This window comes from Podarcis cretensis, assembly GCF_951804945.1.
Source record: "Podarcis cretensis genome assembly, chromosome: 5".
NCBI classification, from domain to species: domain Eukaryota; kingdom Metazoa; phylum Chordata; class Lepidosauria; order Squamata; family Lacertidae; genus Podarcis; species Podarcis cretensis.
Genome location: NC_137174.1, coordinates 14889976 through 14912358, shown reverse-complemented (window position 1 = coordinate 14912358; position 22383 = coordinate 14889976). Strand labels below are relative to the sequence as shown.

At 41.9% G+C, this 22383-nt stretch overlaps 1 protein-coding gene across 3 annotated transcripts in view; it reads right to left on the bottom strand.

Annotated features, from left to right (window-relative positions):
* SEC24C (SEC24 homolog C, COPII coat complex component) overlaps positions 1-22383 on the bottom strand; it is a 38211-nt gene that overhangs the window by 2575 nt on the left and 13253 nt on the right. For 2 of the 3 annotated variants that reach the window (XM_079975107.1, XM_079975109.1), the window contains 18 exons: positions 21664-21800; positions 19675-19743; positions 17356-17467; positions 16243-16370; positions 14472-14610; positions 13614-13729; positions 12547-12671; positions 11973-12164; positions 11000-11093; positions 9975-10091; positions 7874-8044; positions 6394-6490; positions 6073-6218; positions 5732-5870; positions 3845-3963; positions 2729-2908; positions 792-983; positions 61-150 (listed from right to left, as the gene is read on the bottom strand). In XM_079975107.1, coding sequence (XP_079831233.1) covers positions 61-150; positions 792-983; positions 2729-2908; positions 3845-3963; positions 5732-5870; positions 6073-6218; positions 6394-6490; positions 7874-8044; positions 9975-10091; positions 11000-11093; positions 11973-12164; positions 12547-12671; positions 13614-13729; positions 14472-14610; positions 16243-16370; positions 17356-17467; positions 19675-19743; positions 21664-21800 — 2363 coding nt within the window. The remainder of the gene's footprint in view (positions 1-60; positions 151-791; positions 984-2728; positions 2909-3844; positions 3964-5731; positions 5871-6072; positions 6219-6393; positions 6491-7873; positions 8045-9974; positions 10092-10999; positions 11094-11972; positions 12165-12546; positions 12672-13613; positions 13730-14471; positions 14611-16242; positions 16371-17355; positions 17468-19674; positions 19744-21663; positions 21801-22383) is intronic. The other variant, XM_079975108.1, reaches the window with a different exon arrangement.

The following is a 22383-nucleotide window of genomic DNA, read 5'->3' as shown; positions in this document are numbered from 1 at the left end:
CACCGAGATTACAGAAGGCAACAATTTAAAAAAAACCAATCACAAGCAAGCATCAATTACCTTCATATAGCGTGATCTTTGAGACTGGAACATATCAATGACAGACCGTACTCTCTTCGAAAAGGGATTGTCCAAAACTGGCAGCACACACTGCAACACAAGAGTTAAAACATCTCACAGATGGTCAAAAACCACATGGGCCAGCGGAGTTATTTACTAGTCACAAATATGTCATAATCAGTAGAGTTACTAAACAACTAGCTTGGATCTCCTCAAAACTAGCAAGAAGGAACATTCCCAGTTTAGCACACACATACACACACAAAATGATGAATGCATCACAAAAACCACCCTGACCCACATGTAATGAGCTACCCAACCTTGCCGAAACTCTTTTTCACAGCACTGCTCACTCTTACCCATGATTTGGGAAGTTCCACAGCTCAGTGGCAAAGCATCTGCACTACACGTAGAAGCTCCCAAATTTAACCCCTGGCATCTCAAGGTAGGGCTGGGAATGCCCCCAGTCTGAATCCTGGAGAACTACAACTAAACAATACTGAGCTACATGGACCAATGGTTTAGGTATGGAATTGTAAGTAACTGATCTGTTCTATCTATTGTGTTAAGGAGTCAGAAGACAAATCAGAGAGTTGGGACCCTTACACAGGGCTGGTCCCATTATTCAGAATCTTGCCAGATCTTTTGAGGGAAATCCTGCAAGCAGAAAGTTAGGCAGCACCCTAAGAACGAGGAGAAATCTTCTTGTTGCCCAGCATGACCCCACTTACCATATTGCTGCTGATTTGGCCAAAAGATGCCACTCCAAAGAGGTTCTGGATCAGCCCTTGCTGAACATTTGCTCCTACCCACAAAAAGATGTTCAGCCCATTTTCTAGCAGATATATGTCACCCTTGGAAAGCCGCTCTTCAGAGTTTCTGATTGCTGGTGGTAAGGAGTCACTGTTGGGATCTATCTTGGTCTGTAGATACAGAACTGGAGTCACTGTGCTGCGGGACACTTGCAAGTTCACAACAATACTATACAGGATCAACGGTTTTGCAAATGCCCACTGATCACACAGACTGGGACAGAAGGTGGCAATCGTTGCAAAACTCTCGGAATTCCATCTTTTGTTTAAAAAGACATGTCCAGGAGGAGGGCTGTAATTCAGCAGTACAGTACATGCTTTGCAAGCAAATGGGCACAGATTCAACCCCCAACCTCTCCAAGTTGGGCTAGAAAAGACTTCTGTCTGAAATCTTGGACAGCTGCTGTCTGTGACTGGACCAAGCCGATTTGCTTCATGTATTAGGTTTACATCCCACCCAATTACATGGGACCTTGGGGGCAAGCCACAACCATTTCAAACACAGTAACAACAAAACTGACCACACTTCACAAAATATATCAGTTAGAATGGCAATGTAACTCAGTGCACAACGAGCTCCCTTGCGCATAATGGCCCACTCAGAAAGCGTGGTGGAAGAGGTGAACCACACGCATCTACAACAGAATGAGGAGGAAATAAAGATCTACACTGGGAACAAGGGAATCAAACCAACCTTACACACCGGTTGAATCAAAAGTTGTCACAGGAGGAAAAGGGGCCTGATTTGAATCACGCTAAGCAGTTGCAGAGCTCAGGAGACCCAGCCTACGCCATTTCCTCCCTGGGGTTAGGAGGAGACCAGCAGTGCCTAGGGAAATCCCCAGAGTGGCTGGGGAAACCCAGCCAGATGGGCAGGGTATAAATAATAAAACTGTTGTTGTTGTTGGCGGCCAAGAGGCCACTACAGAGGCTGCATGGCTGCTGAGGCAGCAGATCTGACTTCCAGAGAATGTGCCACAGCTGTTGCTGCCACTGTGACTTTGCCAATGTGGCGGTGGAATTGGCAGCAGCAGAGGCAATGCATTCCTTGGAGCCCAGATCTTCTGCCCCTGACAATTCTGCTGCCCATGACAGTCGCCTCATGGGTGGGAAAGAATATTCCATAGCTGGGGTGCTATTGCTGAGAAGTTCTCTGGTGAGCCACAGATCTCCTAATCTCATGCAACAATGGCACTGCCAGAACAGCCTTCCCAGCTAACCTCAAACCTGGCCAAAATGATATGGGGAAGAGGTGCTGCCCCTTCAGACACCTGTCCTAAGATGTTAGTAACCTTTACATTGGCAGACCTGGTTGAGAATACAACCCAATTTCCCTGTATCAAGGGAATGCAAACAGGGCTCAGCAATTCTTGGCTGGTGTAGGTACACAACCAAAAGTTGTGGTCTCCAGGATGCTGACCTTGCCCTTATCAGTGGACTTGCACTGCCTTCCTTACATCCTGCTGCAGTTCCAGGTTTACAGCTGGAAAGTGTGGCAGAGCGATATTGTGTGGTATCACACAGGAATCACGGCTCCTTGTTCAGACACTTGTGCCCAATTTCCCAAGACTACTAACAGGCTGAGCTCAAGGGTAGCACTGTGCATGGAGTTTCCTGATACTCTTGCAGTACCAGGGAGAACAATACTTTTTATTTCCTTATATTGCAGGCTGCATGTCTTGACATAAACACAGCTGTATGTGTCAGAGCTCCAACAGAAGAAATGTTACAATTTCCTAAGTTACAAGTACTCTCAACTTAGACAAAACAGCCTCATCTAAACATCTTAATTCCCCCTTATTCCATGAGTTGTATGTTTAAGCAATTACAAGTCTTCTATGTGCAGAAGTGCTTACCAGTGGCAGGAGTCTGGGGTAAAAGAAAACATTTGTATCTGCCACATCCATGGAGGTGATTAGCTGACGGATATAGGATCGGTCATCAGTGGTGACTTCTGCCCCAGGCTGAAGCACATCACTTTTCAAAACACAGTTCAGATACACAGGGAGCAGTTTCATGCATTCGGGAAGAATCAGCTGAAAGTGGTAAGAGACGAAATTAGAGAAATTCACTTGTTAGGGAAAGGGGTGGTAGAGAGAAAGAGAACTTACGAGCATTTTAATTGTAAAAATTGAAGAGAATCATTGCTAACATTGGCATAGATGCAAAACAAGCATGTCCAAAGTCCTAATTCGGCCTGCCGGTCAGTTTAATCCTGGGGTAAAATCCTAAAAAAAAGCTCAACAACTTCAAAAAAAACACTCAACTAATATGTTTGGCCCTTATGGCCCTTCACTTCATCAAATTTGGCCCTCTTTGAAAAAAGTTTAGACACCACTGATGTAAAAGAAACAAAAATGTCAGTCTTTAACAAAGATCAGGGTAACTACTTCAGGAGATTCTTTAATTTCTACTGCTGTATTTCAGACCAAAACTGCAAGCTATCGTAAATATCAGAAGAGACCTGAAAACAACTTCCTTGAACACTGCTTAGTACATACTGCATATTCTGTAGCACGTGGCTTGCTTATAGGCAGGGGCCTTTGAAGTAAACTGCCGTAAAAGCAATTGCTTCTACAACCACTTGCAGCTCAAGGCATATTATGATCTGGATTGTGTATGTTGATCGGAGCTAGTGAATAGATTTGTCCCTGTGTTGGGGCTTACATGGCCTTTCAGGTTCTTTTCACCTGCAATACTATGGTGAAGTATATTCACTATCACGGTGCTATAGTAAGATTAACGTTATTGCAAGACAATAACTCAGGTTCATTTCTCGGTTTCATAAAGTTCATGAAATGCAGAAAGGCTGGCGCCACTACCCTATTTCACAAAGCAACTATCTGGAATGCAGTTCTAAGGAGCGAGCCAGAAGGTTCCTTTCCATGTTAGCATCATTATTAGACAGACCACTTCCGGCTGCTCTCCCAGCCTCCCAATTCAGGATTAGTACCCCACAACCAAGAAGTTACCTGTCCGGCAGAAGAAGGGCTAGCACAGTTTTTCCGGTAGCATGCCAGTATCTGCGCACACTGATTGATCAGCGTATCTCTCACTGTCTTGACTGGATTGTTCAGAACTCCACGATATGCTTTAAGAAAAGAACAACATCTTGCTTAGAAAGTCCTATGCAAGCTGATGTAAAAAAAGATTTAAATAAGTCGCCTGGAAAACCACCAACAAGGTATCTTGCTCTGCTGTGGTAATATGAGGCTGCTTTGGACTGAGTCAGTCCATGGCTTCACCTAGTTAAGTGCTGTCCACTGGCTGGAAGTGTCTCCCCAAAGCCTAAGACAGACCCTTTCCCAGCTCTGCTATCAAGAGATCTTTTAACTGGGGGTGTCAGGGACTGGACCTGGGATCTACTGCATGCAAATTACATGCTTCCCCACTATAGATCATCGTGTTAGAGAAATGGGGAGGGGGTAATCTTAATTGCTTTGTCTTGATAAAGAGAGATCAATTGTTACTAAACACACTTTCACCACGGACATCAGTAATTTTAGCACCTATTGCTTAGCAGTTCTATTATTATTTTATTTATTTACACCCCACCTTTCCCCCCTGATAGGACTTAAGGTGGCTTACAGATAAAAAAATTAGCCTCCCCTGAGAACATAAAGAAGGGACTGCTGGATCAGATCAATGGTCCAGCATCTTGTTCTATGGGAAGCCCACAAGCAGGACTCAAGTACAAGAACATTTTCTCCTCTTGTGCTTTCCAGCAACTGGAATTCAGAAGCATACTTCTGAGCACACGTATATTAACTTCTATACCCCAGAATCTGTTTATAACAACTTGTATAGTAAGGTAGCCAACCTGCACATTCTAAATGGAGCATTCTTAAACAGGAAAATTAACTTTATAGATATGATGACATTTTAAAAGATGCAAGGTCTTCCTGCAAAAGATGTTTCTCCCTGTCCAAATATGAAAGATATGGATGATAGTGGGAGCCATGCATTTTGTATTTCTCGGATCAGGCTTTTTTACTTGATATCTGATTACTTCATTAAGCCCTCTTGCTTTCAATAAAAATTATGGCCGATACATTCCATGTGTTTATTTTGGCAGCCTCTCTCAAAGGCGAGTCCATGGTTTCAGGCCACACAATGATGTAATGTGGTGCTAAATCACATGCATGCTGGCAAACCGAGGGGATAAATTTGTCATAGGCTGAAATAGCTGGGAGAAAACATAAGCAAGGTTTTTTCCTATCATTAGCCATGGTCTTAAGACACTGAGAATAGGCTTAGTCAAAGCTGGTTAGTCTATTGCCAAGTCCTGGTTAGGATGCTCTTATATGTAGATCTACCACCCACTGTGCAAACTGTCTTTCACTACATAAAATAATTGTCCAGTAGCACCTTAGAGACCAACTAAGTTTGTTCTCGATATAAGCTTTCGTGTGCATGCATACTTCTTCAGATACACTGAAACAGAAGTCAGCAGACCCTTATATATAGTTGGAGGGTGGGGTGGGGTTTTTCTCAGGAGGGTAGTAGGAGATGGGTGATTGACTCAATGAGTATGGTAAACCTGCTGATGACTGTTAACGAGGGCAATTAGTCCTACAGGAAAAAGCAAGGGATAGTATGCAGATGATTAGCATATGTATTAAGACAGGGATCCAATATCTCTATTAAGACCAGGCCTTTCCAGTTTTCATATCTTCCTTGCTTTTTCCAGTGTATCTGAACAAGAATATTTTGACTTTGTCTTTAACTACATTCGCTTGGAAGGCAGCACACACCCATTTACATTAAACTATATTCACAGTACAAGAAGAATGTTCCCTCCCAAAGCGTCTTGTGAATAGTTGTCTTCTCCAGGAAACTGTTACAGGTCAACTCCTTACCAAATTTGGCCAAGAAGTTGATAAGTGTGTCCGTCTCACAGTTCCTATAAAGATCAGCCAGCTGAGTGCAGCAGTTCAAGGAGAGGTTGTGAATACGCAGTCGCCTCTGTCCTGCACAGCTTGTGTACAATATAGCACACTACATGAGAGAGATTACAAGCAGAACCGTTAGCATGCGGAAGAAAGTTCGGTACCACTACGTGGGCTTCCAACAAATCTGACACAACTGCCGTGCTTAAATGGCTGAAGGCCTAAACAGCACTGAATATTTTGGGGCTAAACAAGAATTTGAATAAGGGAGGGAAAACACGACCCATTATCGCCCATCTTGTATGCATCACCTGAAGAAGTGCTCCACTTTCTTCACTAAGCTTATCATCATGTTTGAACTCCACGGTGATTGTTTTGTCACAGTCTAGGCCGGCTAATTCCACATCTGTGGTGTTGCTCATGTAAAAAGCTCCAAAGAAATCTGTTGCACGAATACCTGGGAGGCAAGAGTACATGTGGTAAGAAATCCTTTAGAGTCCATCATTCCAGAAAGCTACCACTGAGCAAAAGGGATTGATCCTGGCAGTATAGGGCATCCTAAATTTCACAGGTTTGAGCGCTAGACCCCTGCACACTCCTAAAATCCAGACAGCATCTTCATACATGCGTACCAGTGCTTGTGCGGACCCTCATCACAGCATCGAAGCCCACTTCTTTCTGAACATCTCTGCGCAAATCGTTCAAGAAGCGTTCCTGATCCGTTTCCACCTAGCGTACACAGAAAGACAGTAGGTGTCACACATGAAGTATAGAGGTGCCCCAGGGATATTAAAAGTGCTACTAGCCTAGGATCATCTTGCTACACTCTCTCCAGGAACAAACCCTATCCCATTAAATTAACACACAAAATATGCAAGCACACCGGCAGTTTTAAAGAAACCCATTATCTGCAAGCTATACAATGATCCATTGGCTCCCCAGTTCATTTCTGGGCTCAATTTAAAGTGCTGGTTTTAACTTTAAAAGCCCTTAGGACCTAGCAACCAGGTTACATGAAAAATGGTCTTCTGTCATGCATATGGCCTTGGCCCAATATATCTGAAGGAGCGTCTCCACCCCCATTGTTCTACCTGGACACTGAGGTCCAGCTCCGAGGGCCTTCTGGCGGTTCCCTCACTGCGAGAAGCCAAGTTACAGGGAACCAGGCAGAGGGCCTTCTTGGTAGTGGCGCCTTCCCTGTGGAACGCCCTCCCATCAGATGTCAAAGAGAACAACAACTACCAGACTTTTAGAAGACATCTGAAGGCAGCCCTGTTTAGGGAAGCTTTTAATGTTTGATGTATTATAGTATTTTAATATTTTTTTGGAAGCCACCCAGAGTGGCAGGGGAAGCCCAGCCAGATGGGCGGGGTATAAATAAAAATATTATTATTATTATTATTATTATTATTATTATTATTATTATTATTATTATTACCTAAACCTGAAGCTTCTCTTAAGAGGTGCTGTTTTGTGTCCGTTGCTGCCCTCCCTCAAAAATGAGGCAAGGTGGGTGGCTACTACAGAGAGAGAACTGGTGTTGGCAATCCAGTCATGGGAGAGGCCTTCCACAGAGGCTCACCTGGTGCCATCTTTATGGCATTTTGGCACAACGTGAAGGCTGCTTGTTTCAAACAAACTAAAAATTCTGGGCCGTCATTCTGTAAGCTATGCTTTATTTTGTACTATTAAGATGGCAATTAAACCCATACTTAGTGTATGCTGATTGGAGGAATTCACCTGAAAGCCAAGACACTCTTCTGAAAGAGTATCACTGCAAGAAACCATTGCTCTTTCTGTACGTTTTTCATCTATCCATGACAAAATGTCAATTGTACATTTCATCATGTACAAATGACAAGTCAAATTGGACTACTGAGCCAACAGGTTTCAGAGAAATCATGAAGCAGGGCAGCGTCATTACTAAGAAACAACAAGAGAACTGTTCCTCATGTAACTGGAAAAGGCTTGTAGACGCCTAAAAAACCCAAACCGGTCCAATGAAATAGTTAATCTAGCTTTTTATCTTCTCTCCTCTGAGATCAGCAGGGCAACTACTGTCTACTTAAATCATCTATATGGAGCAGGCATCAAATCAAAGATAGATCATACCTGGAAAAATGTGTACTTATAAAGGGAGCCACCTGTTTGATGAGGAACAACCCCCAAGGTAGCCACATCCAAATACTGATTTGGGAAAAGGAAGAGATCCACACAGCAGCCTTGTGCTACACATTCCTTGGCTAAGTTGTTATAGAAGTTTGTCTGAGGCTGAAAGAGAGTCTAGGGAGGCAGAGGGGGAAAAAGAGCAGAGACAAGAAATAAGATTAATAATTGACAATTTCTGATGCAGCAGGTTTACGGTCTGCTCTCTATTCCTGATCATGTGACAAAAAAGAAGAAGCAAAATGTCTAGATGTGATGTCTAGCAGTACATCTGGAACATTAAAACGTTCTACCTTCAATGATGAGAATGTTGGAACACTCCACACAAGGCCAGCTTTGCAAGACCCTTGATGAATTTTACAACCAGTTTTTAGCAAAGTTTCTTAATGTAAAATATTTTTACAGCATGCTTTAAGCTAAAGATTTACAAAGTGATTTACAACTTAGGAAATATAATAAATCACAATTTTGAAACCTAAAAAAAAATACCACCCACAATTTAAGAGCACAAAATATCACTAAAATCAGAAGTAGATAAACAAGTAACTCAAGTAACCTGCAAAAGGAAGTAAGGTCCTCTACAGAGTTTTTTGATCCAGCATCTCAGGTTTTCCAAGGCTTACACTACAGTGATACCTCTGTTTTCGAATGTAATCCGTTCTGGAAGACCATTCAAGTTCCGAAACATTCAAAAACAGAAAACTGAAAATGAAAGCCTCAACACGGAAGTCGTGTGGCATGTTCAACTTCCGAGGGGCATTTGAAAACCGAAGCATTTACACCCAGGTTTACGGCATTCGAAAACCAAAATGTTTGTCAACGGAGCCGTTCAAAAACCGAGATACCACTGTACTACTATATTCTAATACAGCGGTCAGCACAAATTTACTGCGCCTCGGGCCGGTGTCTCCAGCGCTGATCACGTGGCAGGCTGGAGGGCGGGGGAGTGTGTGCCCATATGTGTACACAAACGCTATTTCTGGCCCACTTCCGGGTCGGAGGAGCACCGGAAATATCTTGTGCGCATGTGCACAGGCCTCCTCCAACCCGGATGTGCACAGGAAATAACACTTGCGCATGCGCACAACCTATTTCTGGTGCTCCTCCGACCCGGAAGTGGGCAGCCGCGCAGCACAGCACTGGTAAGAGCGGGTGGCAGCAGTGGGGGTTGCTGCGGGCAAGATAAACGAGTCCCTTGGGCCTTATTCGGCCCACGGGCCTTAGTTTGGGGACCCCTGTTCTAATAACTGCAGGTTATTCTTTGTTGTATGACTAATTACTGTCGTTTCTAAGATGCTACAAGGGTAGAAAAGAGGAAAGTTTAGGTGGGGAACTACTGGAAAGAGCTTTTTAAAAAAGATAATCCTGCCTGGCATGTCCTTTAAGAAACAAGCTACAGAAACCATTTTAGAATAAAACAAAACACTTTGCAAATAGCTTTGTTCTGAACTAGCAAGCTCAGCTCCTCTGCTCAGAATGGGAACTAGCAGGTCTGTGCACATCTTCCTGTTTAAAAAAAGGAAGGCTCTCTCAACAACTCTCTTTCCAAGTGCTGTTCAGAGTACCTCAAGAGGCAGAGTAAATATTCATAATTAAATGTTAAATTTTGGTTCTAAGAATTCTGCTAAAATGTTTTACATATATAGGATTCTTTTTTTTTCTTGTCTGACCGCTGAAAAAAAAGTGACAACACATGCTTTCATACTAACTACTGCCTCTCTTAGGAATCACCACATTTAAAAATTATCATTTCATTTTTTTGCTGCAAGTTACAGCAGGGGAGTTACAACCAATGAAGAGATCTATACAGCTTTCTGAACCGGTATGTCCCATAAATGTTGAAAATGACCACGTTGCTGAGAATTTCAGGTGATTTCCAGGAGAGAAAATAAGGCATGGTGTGTTTGTGTGAAATGTGCATCCTGTAAACAGGAAATAATAAAGGAAGAAAAGCAAGCAGAGGAGTTAACAAGGAAATATTTTTCCTTAAATGAACCCACTGGTGAAGAAAAGACAAATGCAACCCACAGAACACAAGTCCCGGTACCTTTTCTTTATCAGTGTTTATCAGTTTCTTGTCATCTCTGTTCTTCAGCTTCCCTGGGGCCTCCGCAATAGGCAGTGATGTATGAAATATAAAGAGCTTCCCAGCACACTCTGCTGCCTGCAAGTAAGCATACAAAAGCCATTAAGTAAGACGCAAATATAACTGAGGAACTCTGGGTTCAGCGACCCTGGGTCTGCCTTCAGCAACCATGTTCTCCAAACACACGTTGTTTTAAGATACTGAGTGCTGTCTGCTATAAAAAGCAATTCGGCTTCCCTACAAGTAGAACTAAGGCCTAAAATACTTTACATGGCCTGTCATCCAAGATAGGGTTCTATGCAGTCTCCTTACTCTCAATATGCTGCAATATGCATTCACATAAAGACTACTATTATTTCATCTTGGAGCCCCAGACGTTTGGCAAGGGAACAAAGAAACTAGAGCAAATGCTAGTAGCCACAAGCTCATTACTTCTGCCCATTACTGAAGCCCACCATAGCTGCCCAGAAACCTGACTGCTACCCCTGAAAGCAGAAGACCGAAGTTTTTCAATTACAAAATTTGGAAGGGAATAGTGGCCATATGAATGGGGGCGGGGGGGGGGCACACTTGGCAGTCCTCAGCTCTAACAACCAGCTACACATATACGGCTTGTACGCTTGTCAGATTAACTTAGTACGTTTGCCAAAACTTCAGCATACCATTCAAACAGCTTTGAAGTCTGAGACTACAAGAAGCAGCTTTCAAAAGGGAAAATATAGCACCAGGCTTCTGACTGCCCATCTACAGTTCCTAAGTTCCTAAGTTACAGTTCCTAAGTTACAAGGCAAGCTGTAGTTAAAAAGCCACTTTTAATTGTAAATTAGTTACATTTCCATAAATGCTTCATACATTTATGACCTCCTCTCAACACTTCAGCAGCTTTACGAAGTGCTGGGAAAGAGGTTCCAATACTACAATACAAAACAAAGAGATGTTAGTGAAGCAAGTAAACGTGAGCAGTCAGTTTAGAATGCTGAACAAACCTTCAAAGCCTCCATGCCAGCCTGAATTACTGGGGCAAACACAGTTTCTGTTTCTCTTGTATCAGCAAACATTTCTGGTATCTGATCCAGCAAGCTGCAAATCAAGGAAGTGCAAGTCAAGAGACATGTAAAATTCACTAGGTCAATTCCAGTCAGTGGAAACTGATACTTTGCAGATTAAAGATATGACGTTTGTTTGGCCATTTTAACAGCTTCTGGGAAAAGGTGCCTGTTTCCTTTCCCTGCATACGGAGCAGCAGGTTTTGGGTCATGTATTCAACTTCTTTTTCCAATTGCCTGACCTTTTTTCAGGGGAGGCTCCTTTTACGGGCAAAGTGGGACAAAGCCCTGCCAAGATTCTGAACCCCCTCCCCAAAGCCAAGGCCCTGTCACACAACAAAACACCAAGGCTGAGAGGAGAGGGAATTCCAGAGAACAAGTGTGACAGTAGGGACCCATTCCGAACCAAGATGCCAAGCACTTGTACAATTGTACTGTCGTCTGGACAGCCCAGGACTTCCAAACACACTACTCAGGCTTGTGCTCTGGAAAGGTCACTTTTGGTGAAGCAAACACAGCAAACTGCTTAGATGTTCACTATTTATTTGCAAGGCAGAGAAGGAGGACCTCACAGGGAGTCACGGCCAAGGCTCTGCCATTGTGACCTCCTGGACTCCACCCAGGAGCCCCACCTAGGTGCCACCAAATCCACTGTGCTTTTTCTATATCTCTAAAGGAAGGCAGTGCAAGCTCTCACAACAGAGGGTAAACCAGCCCACCACAAGAGATGCTCCCTTTCTCTACCCCATCCTCAAAAAACCACAATTATTTTTATGGGTTTCGGTACTTAATACATCATTTTCTTTAAGCTTATGAACGGGCAAAAGAACCTTAGAAATATGTGTTCCACGATAGCTACTGTATGTAACAGGACATATAAACCATTTATTGATCTGTACCAGCTCCTACTTACCTAGTGAAAACTGTGCGGGATTCATTAACATTCACCAGGAAACCATCGAGCAGAGGGACAAACATATCTGCTACATCTGACACAACCATCATTTGTGGCTGCCCCAGGGAGCTCTTCACATTATAGAAGTGCAGAACTTTGTTGTAGGTGACAAAGCCCACACGGATGGCTGATTCCTCCATGTTTCCTTCTCTGTTTTTTTCCAAAAAGGAAAAAATGGGGAGGATAAAAGGGGGAGAATAAATTAAGTACACTATGAAAACACACATGCAAAGTAAAGCAGCGTAAGCTCAAATAATAGTGGCACCATATGATTCTGCTCCAGATTCTACAAGCAGCATTCAACTGAAAATTCCTAACAGATAAAGAAAATAAATAAATAAAACAAACCATACAATTGTCAAATGCTCCCACATTGTGAGTATTTTATTGAGAGGCGAATCACTAAACATTTTCTAAATAAATAAATGGGCAATACAGTTATGGTTCCACACAATGAGAATGTCTTGGGAAGCTTGCATTCCACATTCATCCTACTCACTCCTTTATAATAGAATCTCATCTGTATGGTTACCTGGGCAAGTAGTCCAGGAGCGTCTTCAACTCTTCACAGATCAGCCTTACCAAGCCACTTCTTATTGCATTGTATGATACATCAATCATGAAAATATAAGCAGGGGGGTTGGGATACTTGTTATTCTGACAAGAGAAGAAGAAAACACCATCACTAAGCATTTATTATTAACATGTATTTCGCACATTGAACACAAAAACTGTATACAGTTAAATCTGCAACTAGTTCCACTTCCATTTTCCACTGTTGCCTTGATAACTATGCTTCTTATGCCAGTGATAGGGGAAAAAATCACATCATGATCTTTAGCATCACCACACTAGAACGAAGTGGGTAATTATAAAGAACCTGGTACGATGTATGTCCTGAGTGAGAATTCCCAAACATATATTACACATTCAGAGAGCAAAGTTGCTTTCCCAGTGGTTTTTCTACAGATTTAAACCCTCTTCCCTTGAGAACTCAAAGGAAGAGAATGACCAATGCACCAGTAAAAGAAAAACATGTGAGAGAATTCCTCAGCTGATGCCCTGGACAGGATTTCCTAAGCTTATTAAATGCATGCAAAGAGTTTAAGAGCCTAGAGTCCAGCTCTTAGGTAAGCAAACAACTACAGTGGTACCTCGGGTTACATAGGCTTCAGGTTACAGACTCCGCTAACCCAGAAATAGTGCTTCAGGTTAAGAACTTTGCTTCAGGATGAGAACAGAAATCGTGCTCCGGCAGCGTGGCGGCAGCAGGAGGCCCCATTAGCTAAAGTGGTGCTTCAGGTTAAGAACAGTTTCAGGTTAAGAACAGACCTCCGGAACGAATTAAGTACTTAACCTGACGCACCACTGTACTTTGTGTACTTTGCCTTCTAGTTTCAAAAATCTGACAGTGGTAACCTGGTGCAGTGCTGGTTTGTATTATGTTATTTGGGTCATCATCAAGAAAATACTTTTTTCTCCCTTGGCAGAATTAAGGACTTCAAGAACAAACCCATAAAAGTCTATTGTTCCTACCTTGAGCAATGGGGCAAAAGTGACATTTACTTAACACAACACTGTGCTTACAAGTCATCGTACCTTGCAGTAGTCAACAGTTGCCAAAAACTCATAGGAGCCCAATGATAACTCAGGTCTGTCATAGTAGTCCACCCGCCTGCCCGTGTGATCCAAGTGCTGGAAGTACTGAGATGGCACTAAGGAAAGGGGAAGGGGAGAAGAAAAGAGAAAGAGAGAGAAGCTCAAATACATGCACTTTCCTAGATGGGTAAATGAAGTTTACCGTGGTAAGGAAGGGCACTTCAGGTACCAAACCAGGAAGATTTTGACAGACACTTGGGAAAACGCCACCAGTAAGAAAGAAACCGCAACTATCAAAGGCCTCCTGGGTCCAGTTTATTGCGATTTGGCCAGCTATGGACCAATTTCACGCATGACATTTCCTATTTTTGTCATTTACCCGGACCGCTTTAAATAATGGAGCAGTTCCATGTTAATGAATATTGCAGTCAGCCAATTACGCAGGGATTCTCATGAAGCTGAAGCTGGTATTCCCTGATTCTTACACTTCTTATGTGTATACTCACAAACCGAGTCTTAGTATAGGCACAGCATGGAAAGAAGAGTCTGCTACAACCAGTGTTACCTAATCAGGTCTGCAGGTATACTAAAACTGAAGAATGCTGTACATATACACAGGTTTGATGCACAGACTTGCTCCTAAGTTTAGGAATATTTAAAGCAAGAAAAATTGCTCAAGAATCTAGTGGCATGTCTCTTCAGCTAGAGCATTTTAATTGATTTGCCCAGAATTTTACTATTACCATTAAAACAGGGATTTGTTATACCATTAGATAACAGTCTTTGCACTTTTTTTGCAGCCGAAATAGAACCATCTCCCTCCCCACCCTCTATAACTGCTTAATTGAAAACTCTTACCCTCAGTGACACAACTACAGAAGCAGCATTGAAATCTTCTTCCACCTTCAATGAATTGCATAAAAGGGCACATGTAGGCTTTACACCTATTACATCGGATAGGGCCTGATTCTCCATGGTCTACCAAATAAGGAGGAGCCTGAAAAAAAGGGGGAAAAGGACATTGGTGCTATTTAAAGTAGCTTCCCTTTTCCTCAACAGGTGACATCTGGGAGCATGCCTTCTGCCACTTTGCTCTAGCATTCATGTCAGCAAAGCAACTTGCCTTTTCCCACATCTGTCCTGTAATATAAGATCAGCTGTGTAAGACTATACCAAGTGGCAAATCCCTTATCTTTTCTTATCATGCTCTCCGTCCCAAGAAAAGAAAACCCATTCTCCAGTATAACTTTTAGCTAAAAGCTTACAAGCTCCTTGCTTGAAACAACTTATGTTTGATTAAGAGCATCTTACTCTTAAGAGGTAAGAAATATGGACCCATTTTTATTCATATTAGAGAACCAGAATCCATACTTGTATTTATAAAAATATGTGGTGTGCTGCCGTTGCAGAGGCTATAAATGAAGTCCTTAAGGCAGCAAGTACCCCTTTTCAAGGCCTCCAAAAGCCTCCTTGCACTAAGGAGCAAACATCTCTAAAGGACAGGTGCAACATTTCAACCATTCTGAAAGTTGGGTTTTGCTAGTCTCACTTTAACAACCCTTCTCCTGGATACTTCTGAACATTAACTGATTCAGTGTCTTATTTCCCCTAACAGGTGGAGGACACAGCTGCCAGACAAGTCCCTGAACACTGGAAGCAACACCTGCCAATTTTAAAAAAAGTATTGCATAGCTAGGCTCTGCATGAAGCTATCAAAAGGCTTTTGGGTGGCCGCTGCAAAAGTTTCCCCTCCCTCAATAAGCATCGGCTTCTCAAAACCAGTTTATCAGCCTGAGATAGGAGACTACTGAATTAGATTAATAGCTCTTTTTGAAAGCGAAACATCTGTCCAGCTTTCATTTCTCTACAGATAGTTTTTTTGGCTTAAAGGGTTTGAATGGCTGAAACAGGTTGTAGAAAAAATTGGGTTTCATTGTGCTGTCATGCTCTAATGCGACCTAAGGCAGGGATATGCAGCGAACAGTCTTGTTCAGCTTTTCATTCACTCCTATGGGATAAAGTAAAGCACTGGACTTCGGTAACAAAATCTGCAGCATTCCCCTAGGACTTGGGGACAGTGGACAGTAAATATGGTGTTAGGTCTGGGGACACAGCTTCAATGACTCCACCAGGAGCCTTAAAATGCATTCCCAATTGTTCCTTGAAGAGCAGGACTTACATTCTGTGCCTTTTAAATTTTGCACCAAATCCAAACCCTGCTGGGATTGGTTTTACTTAGAGCTCTTTACTTAGGAGTGGAGCCAATCCCTGCCAAAAAGGGTGCATGAGTTCAGTGCCAAGCTCAGTGGCTTCAAGCTTGGATGCTAAGGATCTGGCCCACCAGGCTGAAAAGCTTCCCCACTCCGATCTAGATGTTAAAGAGGATAGGCAACACATTGGAACCTTGTGGAACATGACACAAATGTTTGAATTAAAGATTGCTAGTGCTTAGGTAATAAACACAAGCACATAAAACTGCACGGCAAGTAATATTGAACATCTACTTGAGCACTTTTATTTGGATAGATTCATTAACTAGCAGTGCTAAAAGTATGAGTGGTGACAAAACAAACAGGTGCTACTGACAAATTTGCTATTTCATCTGAAGGGTCAGGGATATCAGTCTCACCTCTTCTGCAGGAAGTACAGCCAACGGCTTTATGACTGCAGCAAGAGGAACTTGCGACTGCTTGGCCATATCTGAGGTGCATGGGATATTATAGGATGTACACCTTATGTAGCGGGGACTGGCATTACCTGAAAAACAGAGAAGAAGAAAATCAAAACTCTATCCGTACATCAACACCAAACAAATCACTTTATTTCAATGACTTATGTCCAACTCTTCAGTTTTTACACTCAAGGGGGACTAACAGTCACACATTGCTAGTCACCATCCACCTAACCTTGGGACACAGGGGAACCTGAAGAAGGACCTCTGAAGAATATACTGGCATGCAGGCAATTTCAAGTGGAAGAAGGGACTCCTGTGTGTATGGACATTAGGGTTCACAGCCAGGATGGTGGTGACTAGCACTGAGATATCTAGTTATATGAAATAGTAAGGGAAATACTCAGATTAATTTATGATTAGGACTTAACCCTATGAAATTGATTATTTCAATGAAAGCTCATGTCATAATAAGCTAATCAATTTTAGAAAAGCATCCATGTGCGACTAACACCAAAAGGTATTATGCAACTTCAGAAATTAAAACTTTCCTTGCAAGTCAAGCCCCCACTCCAACATGCTGTTTTTAATTCTGTGGTTCTCAGGAACCTCTAGCTTAGTCTTTTTTTTTTTTTGAGCTTAATATATTAATCACCTTTTATTTCATACTGGCACACACACCAGGTTCCCAGGCAGTCTCCCATCCTGGTACTGATAAAATCCAAGCCTACTTAGCTTTATGCATAGCTCCTGCATCAGGGGCCTGTTGTCTCTTTACAGCTCTGACACATTTATTTATTTATTTATTTATTTTAAAAAACCTGTTTACTGTGTTCATGTTCAGGTTGAGTTAGTTGTTCTGAAAACAAACGGTATGAGCACCTTCAAGTATCACTTGAATCTATGTGATCACAGTCTCTATGACAAAAGGCCATGTTGTTTTCCTTCTTTTTTCCGGCAACGGCTGCTACTTATCTTTGTCTGTAGCTCATGAGACACTTTGTTGTCTTTACTGCAACAGACCAACATGGCTAGACCTATGTAAAATCTTTGGCTAGGTGAACATTTTACCTTGATCTTTGACCAAAAAATTGGTAGTGACAAGGGGTGGGACTTGCCCACGGACTCCAGTGATGAATGGCTCTGACCCACGATTATTCCTGTCATCTTCAATTACCTGGATCTAAAATGGTAAGCGGAAAGTTAGTGGTACAGTGGATGCTGTGCAAAAACTGGTGATAATGCAACTTACAAATTTAGCGTAGCCAAAGATTTGCAATCGATCACTAAATAACAACTACATATCGTTTAGGAGTCTATCATGAGGATTTTGGGGATAAGTGAATAGTCAATTTGAAGATAATACAATTGGCATGTTAAACTCTACATTTCCAGATATTAAGTCCACTAATCTAAAAATCCCGGGCCCAAGGAAGTTCCTGCTCATTGTTCATCAGCAACTTTTGTTGCAAACTGCCTATGCAGCAGGGTCTGAGAATTTATCGCCCAAGAATTTTGGAAGCATTTTGGCAGCACTGTAGTTTGCCATGTCCCAGTATGCTTGTTTTCAAAAGGTGATTCAAGTTAAGATGATAAACAACAAGACAAAACCAATACAGTGGCAAATCTAAGAACTCGTGAGAGTTAAGCTTTAGTTTTCACCAAGATAACTTGCGTATGGGCTGTGCCACTTCTGAATGCAGGTGCAAGTGATATAATGAATTGATTCTCAAAACAAGACAAAATCCACCTAAAAGCTTCACATCAGGAAGAAGTCTAAGTTGGGTGCTAATTTACACCCAGCCACACTAATTCTTCCCTCCCACTTCTCATCTTACTATGGCCATTCTGGGCAATCTGGACGTACTAATCCCAATGTCTGGAAAGGAATTCCCACATCTGTCAAGCCACCACAGTCTTTGGCAAGCTGCTTCTCCAAAAATGCACTTCTGCAAAGCCCTTTCAGGTCCACTTATCAGGCACTTGTCCTCACTTTTTCCCAGATTGCAGTCTCAGGTTACCATTCATACTACCCTGAGTTCAGTTCGAATCTAAGAACAATCGTGCCATTAAGCAATAGTTGGTTAACCACAGTAGTTGCTGGTCTGTAACCCAAGGAGCGGCCACAAGTTTTTAAAATCTGGATAATCCTGCTTTCAGCCCTTCAACATAAAACAATAAGGCAAGTTAAAATGGTAATGCAATATTATTTGAAACTACTTTCCACCTATTGGATTACAAATATGTACTTGTTCCTCCCAAAAAAGTTATAGAAAAGATGATATTCTCTGGCAATCCACTGCTGTATGGCTTTTAAGTACTAGGTTGGAAATCTACTTCACCTTGCGAATGAGGACATTCAACCCTCCCTTTCTCTTCATGTCTTTATTCCTTTGCTAGTATGCCTCCTATGACAAGAGCACTAATAAATACCCTTACACTTGGATCTGAAACACACCAATGAAGAGGCTGCATACAAAAGGTGAGTGACCATGCTGGGAAGATACTACAAACTAACTGAAGTTGTTAACACCACTGAGGAGATTCTAGTGTTGTGAACCAACTTCAGCCTGTTCAAGACACAACAACGCAGGGGCAATAGACAAGCCTCACTGACAAGTTTAATTGCAAACCAATTTGCAATTTGTCATTTTGTCTGTTACTGAAATAGTATTGTGATGGACTATCTTTCATTAATAAACCATATTCAATAAACTGCTGCCTAAGCAAGACATTACAGCAGAAAATTCAATGTATTTATCATCTCCATTTCCCCTTAAATATACACTCATGAACTTCTTGTATTAGGAGGGAAATTAGTTAAAATAATGACTTCTGAATCTCACAAAAAATTAGTACTTGAACCCTTTTTTAAATGTAACAGAATGACATAAATAAAATGAGTTTTAGGACTTCTGTCCAGGAATATTATACAGGTTATGCACAAATCCACTGGAAATTTCCTCTTAGTTCAGTGGGCCTTGTGAAAAAACACACCATTCATTTCAGAAGCGCAGGACTGAAAAAGAGTTCCAAGTGGATTATGCCAAATTCAATGCTGAATTCATAATTATTCATAGTGCAAAACTGACAAATGTAATATTCAGAAGTATTTTGCTTATAAATTACTTAATTTCAAGAAGGAAATACCACTTCATTACCTTATAATGCCAAACTTCTATTGCCCCTTGATTTGTGGTGTGAAGAGGATTTCAAAGTTCATGATATTTTATTCTACTTATTGTAATGTTGTGAGCAGAAAGAGAGGGGTGAGATAAAGATGAAAGACTAACACCAGGGGGTAGTTAGCAAGAGTAAGATTATTTTGCAGACACAAACAAGCAGCCACCAACATGCAGACAATAGCAGACAGAGAGACACCGCACTTACTGGGCTAGGAATTGCATCTGGATCTATTCTGTGTCTGGGTTTCTGCTGAGGTGGCAGCTCATTGAGTTGCTTTTTTTTTGTTTTAAAAAAGAAAAAAGAAGTAAAATTGCCACAAAAAGGGAAAAAGAGAGAATAGTAAAACAAAACTAACAAGCAATGTTACTCCTATCTGTCCTGTTTCCATCACTGTTAGATATATGTATAATGGACAACAGTTCATGCAACAAGAGGTGAAACAACATTATTATCTTCAGCTCTAATCTTGCTCCCTCATTGGAAATATACTTAAAATGAGCACTATTCTTGACCAAGCTGGCAGCTCACATGCTTGCTCAGTTCAACTTTGGAGAACTAGAGGCTCAAGAATATGCAACTCCTCTTGAGATGTCAATTAAAGGAGGAGCACAGAAGGAAGCAAAGCTACTAACGTATCTCAAAGTTTTCAAGCTGCAGGTTCAGTGTTATAGCAAAGGAGGCTGTAGCTTCATCCTTCACAAGTATAAGTTAGCATGATAGAATAAAGCTGGACATACAAAGAACTACTCTGGAGAAATAGCTGTTGCTGTCACTGCTTTAACCGCCTGTAGTTGTGGCCTTTCGAACAATGGCTTCACAAAACCCCACTGGAATTCAGAGGATAAAAGACCAGCACACCCGAATTTAAAGCAAGCAGACGCTCTGTACAACTGGATATACGGCTGTGGTGTTCCCCAGAACTCTCATATGTGAGTTGCAATACATAAAACTTAAGAACAAATCCTCATGTTTTCACACCAGGGTTCATGCAAGTCCTACATTCACTGGCTGGCAAGAAACTACATGCCCAAGGGCATGGGCACATCAAGCTTACTTTCCCACATGAACACCTGATCTTGGTACCTGGTAACAAACTGTTTTCGAAACTCCCCTTAATTTCAAAGAGGCGTGTCTTCAGGCCATGCAGCACTGAGGCACGGAGGCTGGTGTTCAAGGCACCCAAACCCAAATCTCCCTTAAGAATTCTGTAATTCTCCCTTAAGATTCTACATCATGCACTTCTTTGGGTCCAGACTGCGCTGTGCAGCTGTTTTGCACAACATGGCCTTAACCTAGCAAGCATCATTATATGCTAGAAAACTGAACAAATGCCATTCTGTTGCAACTCGAGAAGCGGCATAATAGACCGCCATAAGCAAAGTTAAGTTGCTTAGCCCGATTTCGCAAGTTCAAAGAAGCCATTCAAAATACTGTTTTACTAACATTAACATACTCCAAGCGAGGCCAATCACGTGGACAAAGATATGAACTAGACAGAACTACAACCGTTCACAGCAATTCCTGTGATCCTTTCCCAGGTAGTGTAATTGCAGGGCTTGCAGATGATTATTATCTTGTGATAATCCAGTTGATACGCTACATTTCTTTATACAGTGGTGCCCCGCAAGACGAATGCCTCGCAAGACGGAAAACCCGCTAGACGAAAGGGTTTTCCGTTTCGGAGGTGCTTCGCAAAACGAATTTCCTATGGGCTTGCTTCGCAAGATGAAAATGTCTTGCGAGTTCCTGCGGGGGTTTTTTTCCTCCCCCCCTTTTCTAAACCGCTAAGCCGCTTATCAGCTGATCCGCTAAGCTGCTTATCAGCTGATCCGCTAAGCCGCTTATCAGCTGATCCGCTAAACCACTTATCAGCTGATTCGCTAAGCCGCTTATCAGCTGATCCGCTAAGATGCTAATAACGCTAATCCGCTAATGGGCTTGCTTCGCAAGACGAAAAAACCGCTAGACGAAGAGACTCGCGGAACGGATTCTTTTCGTCTTGCGAGGCACCACTGTATAAGTATACAGAGATGGTCAGGAATGCCAATAACAGCAGAGCATAGGCATGCCCTTGTTCTGTTTAAAGCGAGCAAGAATGAAACACATTGATAGAAGCTACAAAGAGGCAGGTTTTTAATCTTCAGAATCACTTTCTAGGATAGGATATTTAATTCTAAAATGGATACAACTTACTGGACTAGGAATGGAGTCTGGATCTAGACGTTTTGGTGGAGGTGGCTGTGGAGGTCCAGGCTGACTCCCATAATTTGCTGGCCCAGGGTAAGCTGGTCCATAGTTTGGCTGGGTACCTCTATTCTGTCCAAAGGACCCTGAAAAATATATATGCTAGATTTAAGTATGCAATAGAATTAAAATAAATTCAACTTTGATAGTAAACACATCTCCACAAAAGCACCTATAACCACTTTTCAATACATATTATTCCAAGATTCTGATGATACAAATTTCAAATTATGATTGATGCTTAAAATCCCCATAGAAAAGAAAGCAGAGGCATATTTACTAGTTTTATTAGGGAAGTACATCCCACAGGAAAAGAAAACAATTTTTCTATACGCCACGGCAATCACCAGAATAGTTCTCGCTAGTAAAGGGAAAGGTGAGACAATAACCACAAAAGAAAACTGGATATGTAAATTAAGTGAATTTATAGAATTGGCAAAGTTAACAGCAGCCATAAGGCTCCAGAAAAATCAAATATTAAGATTACAATGGCAATGTTTTGAGGAACATATGGAAAAACACTGCTCTACAAAGAATACATTGATATGCATGGATTATGTATGTAAAGTATAAGAATATAAATCAGAAATGGATTTAAGATGTATTACCTAAAGAATGCAATGACAATATTCATATTTGAACTAAAAGAAGTCGAGTCGTGGTGGAGGG